At 37.7% G+C, this 16,511-nt stretch overlaps 2 protein-coding genes across 2 annotated transcripts; one reads left to right on the top strand and one right to left on the bottom strand.

Annotated features, from left to right (window-relative positions):
• Positions 1 to 4,375: 4,375 nt before the first annotated feature.
• On the bottom strand, positions 4,376 to 8,575 carry LOC143035070 (mitochondrial import inner membrane translocase subunit Tim13). The gene is made up of 3 exons (XM_076201567.1): positions 8,379 to 8,575; positions 5,403 to 5,471; positions 4,376 to 4,557 (listed from the first exon to the last, which is right to left on the bottom strand). Exons 1-3 carry the CDS (start codon positions 8,481 to 8,483, stop codon positions 4,459 to 4,461), a joined length of 273 nt encoding a protein of 90 aa, XP_076057682.1. The 5' UTR covers positions 8,484 to 8,575; the 3' UTR covers positions 4,376 to 4,458.
• Positions 8,576 to 8,640: 65 nt separating this feature from the next.
• On the top strand, positions 8,641 to 15,739 carry RpS3 (ribosomal protein S3). The gene is made up of 5 exons (XM_076201565.1): positions 8,641 to 8,780; positions 12,736 to 12,883; positions 12,997 to 13,168; positions 15,206 to 15,393; positions 15,511 to 15,739. The coding sequence occupies exons 1-5, from the start codon at positions 8,751 to 8,753 to the stop codon at positions 15,708 to 15,710; spliced, it is 738 nt and encodes a 245-aa protein (XP_076057680.1). The 5' UTR covers positions 8,641 to 8,750; the 3' UTR covers positions 15,711 to 15,739.
• Positions 15,740 to 16,511: the final 772 nt, after the last annotated feature.

The raw sequence follows: 16,511 nt of genomic DNA, 5'->3' as shown, positions 1-16,511 counted from the left end.
GTGCAGACAGCTCATGCTGTTTTTTCCTCAATACCTGTTTATTCTTTTTACATATTACCAATGCTCCTTAACTTTGTCATAATGATTTTCCATCCCAAACCCAGAACGCTACACTAAAGCACTCGCACAACCAGACAACCTAATAATAATTGCACAACATAACACAAGATGACTGCTAAGAATACACAAGCATACTTTACCATCAGTATCTGGAAACATGGTTGACACAAAAGAAAATGTCTGCATCCCCTTAAAATTCTTCAGTAGCACTATTCACCCGACACTGCTTACAAGAGTAAGCCTGGTAACATACAGCAAATGCCCCAGATACAATCACCATGCAGAAGACAAAAGAAATGGAAGGAACACTTGCAAGTGAAGGTAAGTGTTTGGCCTTGGTGATGTGAAACAGGTTATTCCTTTCCAAAGCCCATCCCAAAGGACCACCATTTGCAGAGAACAATCAATGGTTCCTTGGAGATCCTTTCTAGTAGTTCATTCACATGCCTGATCATTCACGTAAATTTTCCTCTATCACTGAATATACCACTTTCTCCCATACAAGTTTTGTCACATTTTGTTCATTTTTATTCTTTCTGTTCAGATTTTTAGAACAGGGCCCTGACAAGGGGAGGGGCAGGGGGGGCGGCATGTTTTGGGAGGGGCGGCACTTTTGGTGGAAAGGTAAAGCAAATTCCCCGTAATGTACTTTTAATGCATGATTTATTTATCATGAGTTGTGTGTATAAATGTTGTTTTGTGGATGAATGTTACATGTGAATTGTGCTAGTGACCATCAGATGTGGAAAGTGGTGGTGTGTGTGTGTGTGTGTGGGGGGACACTTACCCATGTCGGGGCCCCTGTTCTTGAATAACTGTATTCCCTTCTTTCTTGATTTGTTTGCAAGAGGATGAGAAAGGTGAATGAATGGATCTCTAGGTGTGCTTTGGCTCAGTCATCTGCTTTATGAGGATGCCATGGATGTACAACCTTCCTTTCTCCACTTTTTTTTTTATCCTACTCCTCTCATCTCAAGCCAAGACTTTCCCACAATCTATATTTCATAGTCTTCTCTCTTCACTCCCCAACAACATTCTCTTGGCAATGAAAACTAAACCTAAACAGAGTACACTGATCTCTCTATAGACGAGGGCTTCTTCCTCCATATAGGAGGTGGCCAAGTCAGACATGCACCCACACCTACCCATTCCATTCCCATCCACCACCCTTGATTCCCTCTCATCTTGTGTATGGATGATATCTTAATGCAGCATGGAGGGATGCACTCTGTCTTGCTGCATTGCTTCTGACCTGGCCAGGAGATAGGGATGACTTCATACTCGAGGAACAAAGATGAGAGAGAATCATATTGGTATACTAATGGTGATGATGATATGGTTTAACGTCACAAACTCCTCCCATTGGAAGGCTAGGACGATGCCCCTCACAGAGGACTTTGTAGCATGGAATTTAATGAACCATGCCCTTGGTTCAACTTCACCGGTGGCAGGATTCGAACCGCCATCCCCTCAACCTTTGCCACAAGTAACAGTGCCCTACAAATTCTGGCAAGTGCTTTGTGAAATAACCAAGTGTAGTCATTACTAGAATAATTGTCTAGAAACTTAATCATGTGGTTATCCAAGATGGAAAAGTCACATTAAATAATTACTTTTATTATATTATTGAATAAAATCCTGAGATAATTCTTGATATGGATGAAAAAGTGATACATATGTGGTGACAATGCATTGAATAAGCTTGGATTTCAAAGATAAAATCACATGTAGGGTAATTTGGGGTAAAGTCATAAATGGGGGTGATGTGTACAGTAGCTCCCAAGAAAAAATATTGCCTGTATGATGACAGGCTGTCTGAGGAAGAAGATCAAGATGTCCCACACCACTTTTGATTTGGTACCTGCTCTCTCATTGCGGTTACCAGATAAGGTTTTTTGTTTTTTTGAAGGTCCAATGTAATTTTTGGGTTACTCATATAGTGTCCCATGATTATGAATGTCATGATTCATTTGGTATACATTTGAATAGTGAGAACAGCCATATCAATGTGGCTCCGAGTGAAAACTGTGACCAAACAAATGAAAATGGCTCTTTATGATGTGAAAGAAAAAATTAATGTTGTCTAAAGGCCATGCATATGAAGGCAACCTGTACAGGCAAATTTTGGATGTGCTATTATTTTCTTTTCTTTTCTTTTAACAAGTGATGAAACATTACAAAACATGTTTATTTGTGCGAGATAACAGTGAAGTAATATACTGGATGGAAAATGGTGCCAGAGAAATGAGTGACTTTATTTTTATTTATTTATTTTCTTTATTAATATTATTATTATTATTTTTCTTTTGTCATTTTGGCACATTACTATGTTTTTACATATTTTAAAGGATTGTCAGTTAACATGAACATTTACAAGTGTGATAGTATAATTTTTAGCATATAGGGTTGTTCATTAATTTTTAAGAATTTTGTCAAAATTCTTTGTGGCAGGCTGATCAATTGTACGAGTCACCCCTTTTTTTTTTATCTATATTTTGTTCCAATTTCTTTGATTTCATAAAATATGTACTAAATTAAATTAAATTATATTTTTGATGCAATATGAGGTGTCAATTAAATTGTACATGTTACACCCATATAGGGGGTGACCTGCGCAAAATAAAAAATAATTTCAAATCCTTAAAAAACATAAATGTCCTATATGGGAAACCGTGAGATGGATGCCATACTTGGTTATATATTTAAAATTTAGTTTACATTCATTGTGCTTTCTCTCACCTCAAAAACTGAATTTTAAGAAATATTATTCCATTAATAGTATGACTTGTCCCTATATTACCCTACATAATGAAAACTATCATATACCAAGGGACTCTTTCCCCTTATAAGGGAATATTTAAGGTAAACCTCATCCATCAGGGCAGCAGTATTACATATCTTTTTAGGTAGTAAAGCTGTTTGTACATAGGATATGAAATAGTTCAGTCAATTCATATGTGGTTTGGCTTATACAGCTATAAAAAACCTCGGAAGCTATTTTGGGATTAATGATTGTATTATCTGAAGTAAATATCATATGCTGGATGTGATGACAAATGTGTTCTATTTTACACATTGACTACAGAAAATGACAGGTTTTACTCAAGCTCCAAACAGGCAAGTGTATTCAGGTTATGGTTATAAACTGGACAAATTTAGATTTAAAAAGGAAATAGGCAAGAATTGGTTTACTAATAGGGTCAACGAATGGAATAAGCTTAGTAACCATGTAGTAAGCACTGAAACTATCAGTTGTTTTAAGAAACGATTAGACAACTTTATGGATGGGGATAACAGGTGTTCTTATGTATCACCAAGTGGTTGTTCAGCTAAGGGAGATCTCACACAGTCAGCAGGTTACAGACTGAACAACTGGTGCTGAGCAAGCTCTAGGAGTGCTGCATTCCTGCAGATATCATGATCAGCTGAAATTATCTTTCTTTTAAGTCCTATATTTGTATTTAAGTACTATATTTCTAAGGTAAATTGGCATCAAGAAGATGCCAGGAGAGATATAGAGAACACAAGATAGAGCAAGAGAGATAGCCAGACAGACTATCAGAGCCTTTGTGCAGACTTGTATATTACATACATGTATGTGCGACTGGATACAGGGAAGACCCACCCAGGAGGTGCTAATAGTTAGGGACAACAAATGGATTTGGATGGGTGTGGAGTGGGTGTACGAGGGAAAAGGCCTTTAGGTCAATTTATTAATCTATTGCCTTGCAGGAGGCCCATAGCTCACAGGTAACTGGCAACAGACATCAGATCTGTGTATCATTCAGTCTTGAAAGATATAGAGTTGTGCCTTGCTCCACTGCCTCTGCTTCAAGTTGTGAGGTCTAGAATAGGGACGATTCTTCATCCTCAAGGTACTGAGAGGGAAGATATAGCTAAATGGGTTTTAATTATACATGACAGATGTGAGCCACCCACCTTATAAGGAAAGGACCTTTGGTACATGTACAGAGTATATAGTATATCTGACCCAAGCAGTGAGGTGGGTATGTCTATTATGAGTCAAGATAAAAGGAACAACAAATAGGTACTGGATTGGTGTGCATTGGGTGAAGGGTAGGTGTATGCTTTGAGTGGACCTGCACCCTTTCGGGGGAAAGGACTTTATGGTATATGTATGTATGCATACATATTAATATACACACACACATACATAAAGATGAAATCATATCTACACACTATAAACTCTTGTTACAGCACCATTATTTGATATTATACAATCCTACTGCTGATCCAGACAATAACAACTGCAACAGTGCAACTCACAATCACCAAAGGATAAGGTATATGCAACTATGAGGTTAGATTTTATTAATCACTCTTAATAACCTACCTAATGCCATAGCTATTATAAACAATATAATTAAAAGCCCTCTACTAACGAAGGTTTTTTTCTCTCTGTAATCTGCCTGAATACGTTCTAGATACGAGATTCCATGCATCCATATATCGGTCCATACACATGGCAAGACATTTCTGGAAAAAATAAATAAATAAAAAATAAACATGAAAGACATGAGTATAGAAATCTAATAATATATCCTACCACTTTTGGTCAAATACATTGTGATAATGAACTAAAATCAATCGATCTGTTTCTCCAGGTCTCTCATGCAGGAGACCTAAGATTCCCAGGTAGCTGCCAACAGCCACTGGATAGATCCATCAGACACTCGAAGAAGAAATATTGACTTATGGGCAAAACCAACGGCTTTGGCCAGTTTCCTAGGGGTTACTGGCCTCCAGCAAGACAGAACTGAGACAATGGATTAACTTGACACTAAGAAAATATAATTTTGACAATACTTTTTAAAATACTAATTAAATAGCAAGTAAAGATCCTACTGCATATACTTTACTGTAAATTAACCACTTTGGTACGATGATGCCTATGTAGGCATCATGATTGATTGATTTATGAAATTTTTGGCTCAAAGGCCAAGCGCGTAGGCATCATGAGGTGTGCGTGGGGACACAAGGATGCCTGCATTGGCATCTTGATTATATATTTTTGTAGTTGTACATGAGTTAACCCTGGATTCTGTGAACTGGTTTGATAAAATTTTCTGTGTTTATTATTACTGAGAGTAAAGGAGAATGCGTAATACAGCAATGACAACATTTTATAATGTGAGCAGTGTGATGCAAATTACTTATGGCAGCTAATGCTGCGCACGAGAATTTGCGTCATACTGAAGTGGTTAAACTACTACTTTACAATTTATAACTTGTACAATAAATGAGTTTTTAACAAACCTGTTCTGAGCTATCTAAGGATGATACAAACTACAACTTGTACAATAAGTGAATGTTTAACAAACCTGTTCTGAGCTATCTAAGGATGATCCGGGCTTTGTAATACACTTGAAGAAGCACTTTTCACCCATTTTCTGGAAAGGAAATATTAATAACTAAGCAATTTTTCTTATGTATTAGGTATGCTTACATCTAATATAGTGATGCCCAGAGGTGGGCACATTACCGCCAGATAGTGCATAATACTTTACCGTCAATGCGTTACCGATTTTAATTTCCTTTAGAATGATTTTGATGAGAGAGAAGTATTTACTCCTTATGAGTATTCTCAATAAAACAATAAGTAAACTACAACATTAATATTCCCTATTCTAAAACCTAAAATAACAAGAGCTGGGCACTTGCTTTATTGACGCACTACCCATCCAACAGTAACGCGCCCAGCTCTGGTGATCCCTCAATGTTGACCAAATATCTGGATGTTTCATTACACTTCAGGAGTGAAAAAGGAGTAGAGGGAGGAGGAGACTATCTCCTTACTGCTTACAAAAATATATATACTTAAATAAGAATAATTTCCCCATTTTCTTCCTCTTTCACCTCTTTGTAAATCCCTATTTGACTTCGTCACCCTCCACCAATTGTTACTTATTATACTCCTCCTCCTCCAGTATTATAATTCTTTTAACTAATCTAATACTCTCTTACAGCAAAGTGAAATGGATTAAATGATACAATAGGTACAGAAAAAATTGTGAAGAATTTGTATTTCACCGCTGATAACCAGTCTCTTGATGACCTATCATACTGAAGAGGGGTACCGTCCTAGCCTTCCGATAGAGGAGAGTTTGTGACGTTAAACCATATTATCATTCTTTTTTTGGATGAAATTAATCTCTAATCATAAAAGATTGCTGCAGGACTAGTCACTAAGTTTCCTATAGCATTTTCTACATGAGACTTACGACGATGTTTTCAATTGTCAAATTAGCTCATGGGTATATCAGATTGTGGAATCAAACATCAATATGGAGACTTCAGTTCCATCATGAATGGATGGAATACAGTGTAAATTTTGCTATGGGATTTTATGTCCTTTTTATCTAATGATCACTGGCAATCTTGTTAAATACTGTCATGAAGCAACTCAACATGAATTTAACAACACTATTTCCACAATACTCTAGTCTAAAACTTTCAACCAGCAGTGACCCTTTCAGTAACGACCTTTCCCAAAATCTTGCTCTCAATTCGTATTCAACTGTGTATGATTCGGCAGTATATGTTGCAGTAAACAGTGAATAATCTGTGTACAGCATGCTTGATTAAAAATTCAGTAACAATCGTTAACATTTAAAAAGATGTTTGCCCATCTCAGCTGCAATTCTTGTCTAGTTCATTGGCTAGCTCTTATATTCTGTGTATTTTGAACCCAATATACAAATACCACATATTAATAGTAACATCAGTAGCATTTTGAAAAAAAATTTAGATAGGTGAACATGTTGATATATTATAAAAATATTTGCCAGACTTACAATGCAATTCTTCCCTACATCATCAGTTAGCTCTTATTATTATGAGTATTTTGAATGCCATATATAAGTACTGCAAATTAATGGTAATGTTGTAAGTGATTTTTTAAAAACTGAGGCTGAGAAGGGGAAACATCTTTATATTTACCCAACCCTTTACTTATCAAGTGGTTCAGAAATAGGGATGTCCAATGATGTAGGCAAAGCCTTTACCATTTCTGAACCCAAGTCATATGATGATATGGTGCAGCTATTCTTGTGCGATGAACTATTCTCCTACTAATTGTACACGTGAACACATGCATAACATTTGACCTTTATTGTCCGTTACTAAACGTATCGTGACCTACAGTGCATTTCTTTTCTGGAAAAGACGAGTAAAGCTAAACCTCTTCTCCCTTCAAAGAAGGCTGGAAAGGAGCACAGTCATCTATATATGAAATATCATTGAGAAATCTGTACCAAATACAGGACTAGTTGTGATGGTGAATCCATAGAGAATAATATTGTGTTTAATTCAAGACACAGAGGTTCCATTCCTAAAGACAAAAAACATTTATACTAGACAGTTTCAACTTCGCCCAAGCTCTGCTAATGAGAGACTAAATTCTTCAAAGGTAAACTTCAGCTCAGGAAGAGAGTAATATTTGGGAAAGAAAGTACTGGAGGTAGTACAAGTATCTTGTCACTTGTGAAAAAGTTCTTAGAATCATCATTACTAGTAACCTCAAGCTTTTGAGACAGGTACCAAAGGTAATGCTGAGGCTTATGTAAAAAAAAAAAAAAAAAAAAAAAGATAATGACATATCTTGCGGATATGATGACGGCCCTATAATATGGCTATGGTCACAATGGTGAATGGTAAGGCTGTGTCTTGAGTTTTGTGTACAAGGTAACAAGGTCTCCATATATATGAGAGGTGATAAAAAGAAGCTGGAACAGGTATGAAGAAGGGCTACAACTAGTCCTGGAACTGAAAAACTGCTCATCTGAGGCGAGATTAGCTAGACTGAGACTTGCCACACATCAAAAATGAAGGACCCGAGAAGATTGGAGATTTTCAAAATCTTGAATGGGTAGACAAGGACAAGGTTGCTTGTGAAGAATATTTTGTCAATTGGTATTTGTAATTTGGTTACTAGAGAATGCCACCCAGAAATAAGTGGTCATAGCCTCAAGTTAATGAAACTAGGTCACCGGAAAGTAATGAGGAATATTTTTTTTTTATTCAAGGGTAGTGAATAATTCAAGTTCAACAGCCTCACTGAAAATGTGATTACATCATTATGATTATGATCATAAGTGTACACTATATATTAAAAAATAGATATGACCAGTTTGAGATTATAAGACAGTCGAGAAGAGGCACCCCTTATGAGCTTTAAGCTCTCTGGCCTCTTTTACTTTCACTAAAGTAAGCATAGTAAATAGGAATGAATTCTGGTCTGTCTGAAATCATACAATCATCAATGAATACAGAGTCAAGGAAAATTTATCTTTTCTTACTGTCAATAATTCTTGAGTGTTGGCGATGACAATTTGTTGCTTAACTTGACCCATAAGTTCTTCTCTTTGGGCTGAGGTGATAGGGCCACTTCCTAAACCTTCCATTTTGTGTATTTATTTATAAAACAACACCCTGATTCCACCTTATTTACGAAATGCTCGCCGTCGGCTGCTAGCCGGAATCTTAACTTATTTATAAGAAAAGCTTATAATTGAATAATTAATTTCATAGATTGTGATAATTTATATTATATTTTTATTTATAGTCTTTATTAATTATGATTATTAGTTAGATTGTTTTCTTTCGGAAGTTACATATTTTCCAAAAGTTACTATTTTGTTCAGTTCTTCTGTAGCAACCTTTCCGTCAAGATGGCTACTCCTATCAGCAAGAAAAAGAAGGTATGTTAAGAATTATTTGTAAATATATTTTGTATCAGTCGATTAAGGTGGATCACAATATGTTTATTTACTTCAGTTAGTACTTGTAAACATTTGAAATAGTATTTTGCCCGACTAGGAAATGTCCGTATTCATAAATTTAACATTGAATACCACATGGAGTTGGATCATGCTTGACACCGAGTCAACAACGGAACCATGAAAGGCCTTCGTGGTTCATGTAAGTGAAAGAAATGCAAGAAAATTAAATCTAAGGCGTATTTGGTACAATTGGATACGAAGTATAAGGTTATGTATTTAGGGAGGCACACCGATATCATAATTTTTAGGTAAATTGGATGACCAAAATCTAGATGAAATTTGCCGCGTCTTAGTTTGACTTATGGAAATATAAACGGTGAAATTAGCAGTTACTAAATCTCTCATGTAAAGTTAGTGGGCGATTCTTTACTTGAAATAAGTATTCGCAACAAATTGCTTTTTTCATAGATGTTCTCGCCGAACGCTGAGATTCTCAGATTGTCCGGTTCGCATTTTTTCTTCGAACGAGATTAGTTTAATATCTAGCGTTGCAGGTTAATGATATTAATTAAAGAAAAATAATTAGGTTATCAATTTTTGCTAAAACAATACGACTCGTTTGGTCTCGCGTTGATATGGTGATTTCAGCCATGTTTTCCCTGAAGCTTAATTTTTGTTTTTGTTTAATGAGCCAGATATTTGGCAATGCCTAACCTATACAAAAGCAGCTCGAACCAATCTTGGAACACGAGTAGCAAATGTTTTGCTTGTTTATATGTAAATAGCAAGTTCACAGTTCTGCAATTAGTGTAGCTTGATTTATAAATTGCAAGACAATTAGGAGCCAGACCATTGACTGTTGGTCAAGACTTGCATCATGATTGTAGAGTGAGAGTCATTTGGCCTGAGACTCCGAAGGTTTGTGGTCCTACAATCATTAATTTTTCCAATACTTGCATCCAGTGTTTTCAAACTTTCAGTAATTTAAAAATGTGATTTCTGATGTGTATCCGTACCGAACATGTGATTTAGTAGATTTTGACATGCTTGTATAATCTTGAATTATGCTAGCTGGTATATGAACATCATCTCCTTAGTAATGTCTTTGAAACTGAAATCCTATTGTGGAGTATGGTTTCACATTGATCAGATTGTGGTAAATTGATTAATTATCAATGTAAGGCATGCGATTCTAATAGATTCGTGCTTGAATTTAGTGAAAATGCGTTTTCAAGTTAGCTACTCATTCCTAAGAGTATTCTTGGTAAGCTCTTAACCCCTTCCATACGGTGGCGCCTACATAGGCGTCATGAGGAGCAAGTGGGTACGAGAGGATGCCAACGTCGGCATCTTGATTGTATTTATTGTAGTTGTACCTGCGTGACCCCCATACTCTGTAAACTGGCTTCATCATATTTTCTATGGTTATCAAAGTTCATGGGTGAAAGAGAAAACAATACAGTGGTGACTTTATTTTTTATAATGCGAGTATTATCACGTAACATCGCACGTCTGGCAGCTCATGCTGCCCGTGAGATTTTGGCCCGTATTGAAGGGGTTAATGGTCATTTTTATTTTCCCCACAAGTATTCAGTAGTTTGTCTTACTATACAACAGTAAAACTATGGCAAAGAATAGCTGAATGACTATGGTAAAACTTGTACTAACATTATTTGGCTATTCTTTGCCATAGTGTATTGTTGGGACATCCTTGTTTAGGTTGAAGGCAAATGAGCAGATGTTATGTCTGGATTCAGTTTAGGTCAACCATCATGACTAGGTGCAAGCGTGAAAATTCAACGGATAAATTATGCATCCACTGGATGGTATCAACCAGGGTATAATACTAACACAAACAAAAGCTTTGCATAACATTGGAAAAGGCAGTATCTCCATGATTGGAAACCAGAATTGGTACATGTCTCAAAACAAGTGCCCCATAAATAGGGCATCATAAAAGCCATTATTTTAACTACACAATGTAGCATTATTCTTAGATGATATGTGAATGTGTAATATCAATGTTTTTGAATGTGGAATTTATGTCAGATTAATGCTCTAGTTTTATTTTCAACCATATGTCAGGAATGAAGACTCCCTGTGAACAAAATGGCAAATCACATCATGAACAAGCCATCTTTGATTTTGACATTTTTGTTTAACACAACAATGCTGACCCAGTGGAGTAGTGGTCTAGAAGGGGAACTGCCTCGTGCAGTACGAGTCGTCAGCTCTGTATCGGCTCCATATCTCCTATCTCTTTAGTTTAATTTGGTGCATGTATATATAATAAAACAGCATTCCATAATTGTGCATGTGCTGAGTATAATACAGATATGTTTGCAAAATAGATTTTTTTTTTTTTATACAATACATCTTTATGCACACTACGTTATTCTTAAAAAAAAAAGAAGTTCAATGTTTTGGCAGTCATTAAATTAGCTGAAATCAAAGATGGCTTGTGATCTTAGCATGCTACAGTTGAAAATAGAATAATGCTGGGATTTAACTGGCACAAATGTCATTTGTAAGAACATAAAAGTATTTATCTATTCAAATATCTTCAATTCTAAACATAATGCTCAACCACTTCAGTACGATTTAAATTCTCGTGCACATCACACTACTTTTATGATATAATACAAAGTCATTGATGTGTTACTCACTTACACAAGTACTAATAACCATGGAAAATGTGATCAAATCAGTTTACATAATCTGGGGGTAACTCATGTAAAACTTATTAAAAATATATATAATCAAGACTCCAACGCCAGCATCCTCGTGTACCTATTTGCGCCCTGTGACGCATTGTACAGCAGTGGTTGGTTAATAATAACTCATTATATGCTTAGAGTGCTTATGAAATGTTCACAACTTTTTATGTCCCTTTAATAATTCAGTTTAGGGTTATGAACTGCCCCATGAGGAGGCTTATGAAATGTTCACAACTTTTGTCCCTTAAAATGATTTAGTTAGGGGTTATGAACTGCCCCATCAGGAGGCTAGGACAGCAGCTCTTTCAGAGGACTTTATCTTGACATTTAATGAACAGGCCCTGGTCCAACTTGCTCAAGGAAGGGTTTGAACACTGTCACCTTGACTTAACCCCTAAGAAAACCTAGTGGAGGAATCGCTCCCCAAGACCAAAATTACACTGGTATGCCCACACTTGGAACACCACATAAGCTGCACTTATGTAGAACCAGCATTGCTACAGATTTTGTTATTTCTATTGTCAATAGTGTGCTGGTCTCGGATTTGCTTGGTTGTGGGCTCAAATCCTACACATCAATTCCCAGTCAATTGTTACCAGGCTTAGGCTCTTCCTTGCTCGTCAATCTCCCTTGTTTCACCCCCCTCCCCTCCAATAGCTATACTATTTTCAGATGAATACTTTCAATAGAAATTAGTTGGAAACGAGAATAGTTTATACTAATGGGGGAATGCAGAATTTGATACAGACAGGACTTGTGCTAAGCCATTTGGAAAGAGCATGTCAAAAATAGTTGCAAGGATATTTAACATCATTAACCACTTCGATGCGATGACGTCTACATAGGCGTCATGAGGAGCAAGTGGGTATGCAAGAATGCCGATGTCGGCGTCTTGATTATATATATTGTAGTTGTACCTGCGTGACCCCCATACTCAGTAAACTGGCTTCATCATATTTTCTATGCCTATCAAAATTCATGGGTGAAAGAGAACGAGCAATACAGCGGTAACTTTATTTTTTATAATGCGAGTATTATGATACAACATCGCACGTCTGGCAGCTAATGCTGCCCGCGACATTTTGGCCCGTATTGAAGGGGTTAATCTGAAAGTCAAAGTTTTTTTACATTTTAGCAGCGTTGCATCAACTTGGTTACAATGAATTTGTCACCAGATGTGATATCCTAATTGGTATTTTTTTCTCCCCATTCTATAGTTCGTCAAGGACGGTGTGTTCAAGGCCGAGCTTAATCGGTTCTTGACCAATGAGCTGGCCGAGGATGGATATTCTGGTGTGCAGGTGAGGCACACCCCAGCTCGTACTGAGATCATCATTTTGGCCACCCGCACAGCCAATGTACTTGGTAGGTAATTTAACCAACAATACCCAGTGTTTATTAGTGTTGTCATGTTCATAATTAGCAAAAAATTGAAGTTCTACATACTTTTAATTGCCTCATTTGGTTCTTTCTTTCAGGGGAGAAGGGTCGACGCATCCGTGAGTTGACCTCCCTTGTCCAGAAAAGATTTGGTTTCAATGATAACTCTGTAGAACTCTATGCTGAAAAAGTTTCCCAGCGTGGTCTCTGTGCCATTGCTCAGGCAGAGTCCTTGCGTTACAAGTTGGTTGGTGGATTGGCTGTGAGGAGGTAAGCACATTTGAGAAGTTTTTATCAGGTGATTAAGTTTTGATGTATAGATATAGATTACCCTTATATGGTCCCAGTCAAAATTTGCTATTTAGGATTCCTCTTTTCTTTTTCTTAATTTTTGGTTGTTTCTATTTTGTCTCAACTACTTACTATGTAAAGGGGAAAAAGACCTTGGGATATAGATTCTCTCTCTCTCTCTCTCTCTCTCTCTCTCTCTCTCTCTCTCTCTCTCTCTCTCTCTCTCTCTCTCTCTCCCTCCCTCCCTCTCCCCCCCCCCCCCCAAAAAAAAAAGTTCGGCTGTGGATTGCGATACTGCTTCTGACCCAGTGTAGTGGGCGAGATGCAGGGATGACCCGTCACCTCAGATAAGAGGGTGGGTAGAGTGGAGTATGTTAGGGATAGTTTTTTTTTTTTTTTTTTTTTTTTTTTTTTTTTTTTTCCACCCTTATAAGGGCAGAAAGTGTATATATGAGATTGGTAGCTTTTTCAGTGTATTTACTTGTAGGGGCCAATAATGGGTGCTTGCTTGTGAACATAGAATTTTCACTGGTGCCCACAGATAGTACTAGAGGCTGACATTTGTCTTTGGACTGGCCCCAAGTTCTTATTTCTTTACCTTTTAACATGAAAAAAAATGGGCAGCCAATTACTCTCATCCCACTTTTAGCCAGTGACATAAACCATCACATACCAATATAACACAACAGTCCACAGATTCTTCTAGAAGAGATCTTTGGAAAGATGTGAGGGCCATTTTCAGGTACTGTGGATTTCAAGTCAGTGGAGCTAAAGTGGAAAGAGTAAATGCCAAGAATAAGATGGATGGGGTGGCCAGGGGCATTGGGTAAAAGGGAAATTTCATTAGAGCAGGGAAGAAAGTGGGGATGAGGTAGGTGTGAATGAATAGTGAACTGACATGGTCTGTAGAGATTTCTGCTTGTATTCTCAGTTTGAGAGGACTGTGAGGGTTGCTTTGTAAATGCAGTGGTGAGCTTAGGTTGTGAGCTTAGTGCTGTTTTCCTGTATTGCTTTTGACCCAGGCAGGGATGGCCCTTAATCCACAAGGAGCCAAGATGTCAGAAGGTATGGAGTGGAAGTGAAATGTAGTGTAAATGAAGCAAGTAAAGATTGTAGGAAATTAAAAGGATTATGGGAATGAAGTGTGGACGTTTACCCATATCAAAGAAGGTCTCTAAAACATTACATAATTTGACACTCCCAGTCCCACAATAGGTGTGAACTGCTCTGGTATGATTGTGTTGGGTTGGGGGATGACATCATGCAAAGGACACTGAACACCTGCACAATCTATCCCACAAATCAACAGTGTTTTCACCCATGGTGACACTTCGACCTGTTGCTGGAATGATTGTTTGCATGTACATGCAATGCATTTTTCTTACAAGGGAGGCAGCCAAAGGCAATGGCATAAATCCACTCCAGTCGCATTCACTACCCCTCCTTTCCACTTGGCTCCTGGATGACTGCACCTTGCCCACTGCTGTGGGTCAGTAGTGCAGCAAGCAAGACAGCACATCCACAGGAAGGCCGCTTCATTTAATCAGTGACCCTCCCCTGCCCACTCATGTAGAGAGAGAGAGAGAAGACTGGGAGATCCCTTTAGGCTTCCATCCAAATATTCACACACTCCCTCACCCACCCAGTTCTATGCATCACAGCATCCATGCACAACCATTCACCCCGTACCTCATTATTGTCTTCTCCCTTCTTCAACAAACATTCCCTTTTTTCCCAGTGCCCCTTTTACTCAACCAACCTCTGCCTTACACATCTTTCATTAATCTTCACTATCCAAATCATCCCAGTACTCGTTCATCAACCCTATCTCCCTACTCCCTTTTCACGCCAGTTCTCATATAAAGTGGGGAGGGATTAATGGACAAAGAATTCTTGGCCACCCTGTCTGCTGGAGATGGGAAATCTTGGTAGTAGGTGTATGTCATAAGTGCATAGACTTAGCCACTTCAAATTGTAAAGGGCCTATGATTAATAATTTTAATCCTCTCTTTACAGGGCTTGCTATGGTGTTCTTCGTTTCATCATGGAGTCTGGTGCAAAGGGTTGCGAAGTGGTCGTCTCTGGTAAGCTAAGAGGACAGCGAGCTAAGAGTATGAAATTCACAGATGGTCTCATGATCCACTCTGGTGAGCCCTGCAGACATTATGTGGACACAGCCGTAAGACACGTTCACCTCAGACAGGGTAAGAAGTTTATTTATTTATTTATTTATTTATTTTTGTATATTATGATTACATACATAAGGAAATGATCATGTGGTTTTACTTCATTGATAATGATGTGAACTTTTATTTCGTCAGGTGTGCTCGGTATCAAGGTCAAGATCATGTTGCCTTGGGATAACTCTGGCAAGAATGGACCTCGCATCCCACTTCCTGACCACATTTCTATTGTGGAACCAAAGGATGAGGTCCTACCCACAGAGCCTGTTTCTGAGAACAAGCTGGAGAAGCCTGCACCCCCGGTTGCTCCAGCGCAGGCCCCAGCACCTGTGGAATAAATAATTGACCAATAAACATTCATGTGATATTTTTTATTTTTATTTTGCCAGGTGACGAATTTTTTTGGAAAGGAAATAAAGGGGTTTTGATACTATTTGGAGGTGATTTGCATAATTGGGAGTGCTGTAGAAAGAAATTAAAGGGGTAGTGATACTATTTGGAGGTGATTTGCATAATTGGGAGTGCTGTTAATTGCTGCGTGGAAGGACTTAAAATGTAAACAACCTCGACTAACTGATCGTTAATGTATGGGGACTGATTGTCCACAATGATAGAAGTGCTGGTAAACCAGTCAATAATAATCTGTCTAGACTGAACATAGTATGATGAGGGAACAAGAATAATACTTTTTGCGCGAAGGAGCAAAGTCAATGGTTACCAAACTTTCAGCTAGTTACCCAGTTTACCATGCCTCATTAAACATGTTACCCCTTTCACAAGAACTTATATATATGGCCAGATTGAAGAACTCGAAATATTTTCATTTATTTGTTTGCACATTGTGCATCTAATAATGACTATTGCCAAAGATGTCGAGACCATCAGTGGGATGAATGGAGTTTCATTCTTGAAGCTAATTGAGTAACCACGGAGCTAAGTGAAGAGGGACAATAAATGGATATTGGGTGTATGCACATTTGCCACTAGTGGAAATTCATTTATGTGTAAGAGGAAATTGATTGGAGTTTGTGGTCATGGTATCGGTTTAGGCAGTCGAGTGATCTCTGGCAACGAACATTGTGTAAAGTACAGCACTGGACTAAGTATATTAAATAAAGGCATATTTAGTGAATTGAGGG

This window comes from Oratosquilla oratoria, chromosome 18, assembly GCF_046742065.1.
Source record: "Oratosquilla oratoria isolate Oo_2021 chromosome 18, ASM4674206v1, whole genome shotgun sequence".
In the NCBI taxonomy this organism is placed as follows: domain Eukaryota; kingdom Metazoa; phylum Arthropoda; class Malacostraca; order Stomatopoda; family Squillidae; genus Oratosquilla; species Oratosquilla oratoria.
This window is presented reverse-complemented; position numbering and strand designations above follow the sequence as displayed.

What these genes read in the sequence shown, in the direction of transcription:
- LOC143035070 (XM_076201567.1), bottom strand. Translation starts at nt 8,483, where the DNA reads ATGGAAGGTTTAGGAAGTGGCCCTATCACCTCAGCCCAAAGAGAAGAA. An exon ending in ACACTCAAGAATTATTGACA is followed by an intron (nt 5,472 to 8,378) that starts GTAAGAAAAGAT and finishes TTTCCTTTCCAG; the next exon opens with AAAATGGGTGAAAAGTGCTT. An exon ending in CCTTAGATAGCTCAGAACAG is followed by an intron (nt 4,558 to 5,402) that starts GTTTGTTAAACA and finishes TATTTTTTCCAG; the next exon opens with AAATGTCTTGCCATGTGTAT.
- RpS3 (XM_076201565.1), top strand. Translation starts at nt 8,751, where the DNA reads ATGGCTACTCCTATCAGCAAGAAAAAGAAG. An exon ending in CTATCAGCAAGAAAAAGAAG is followed by an intron (nt 8,781 to 12,735) that starts GTATGTTAAGAA and finishes CCCATTCTATAG; the next exon opens with TTCGTCAAGGACGGTGTGTT. An exon ending in CCGCACAGCCAATGTACTTG is followed by an intron (nt 12,884 to 12,996) that starts GTAGGTAATTTA and finishes TCTTTCTTTCAG; the next exon opens with GGGAGAAGGGTCGACGCATC.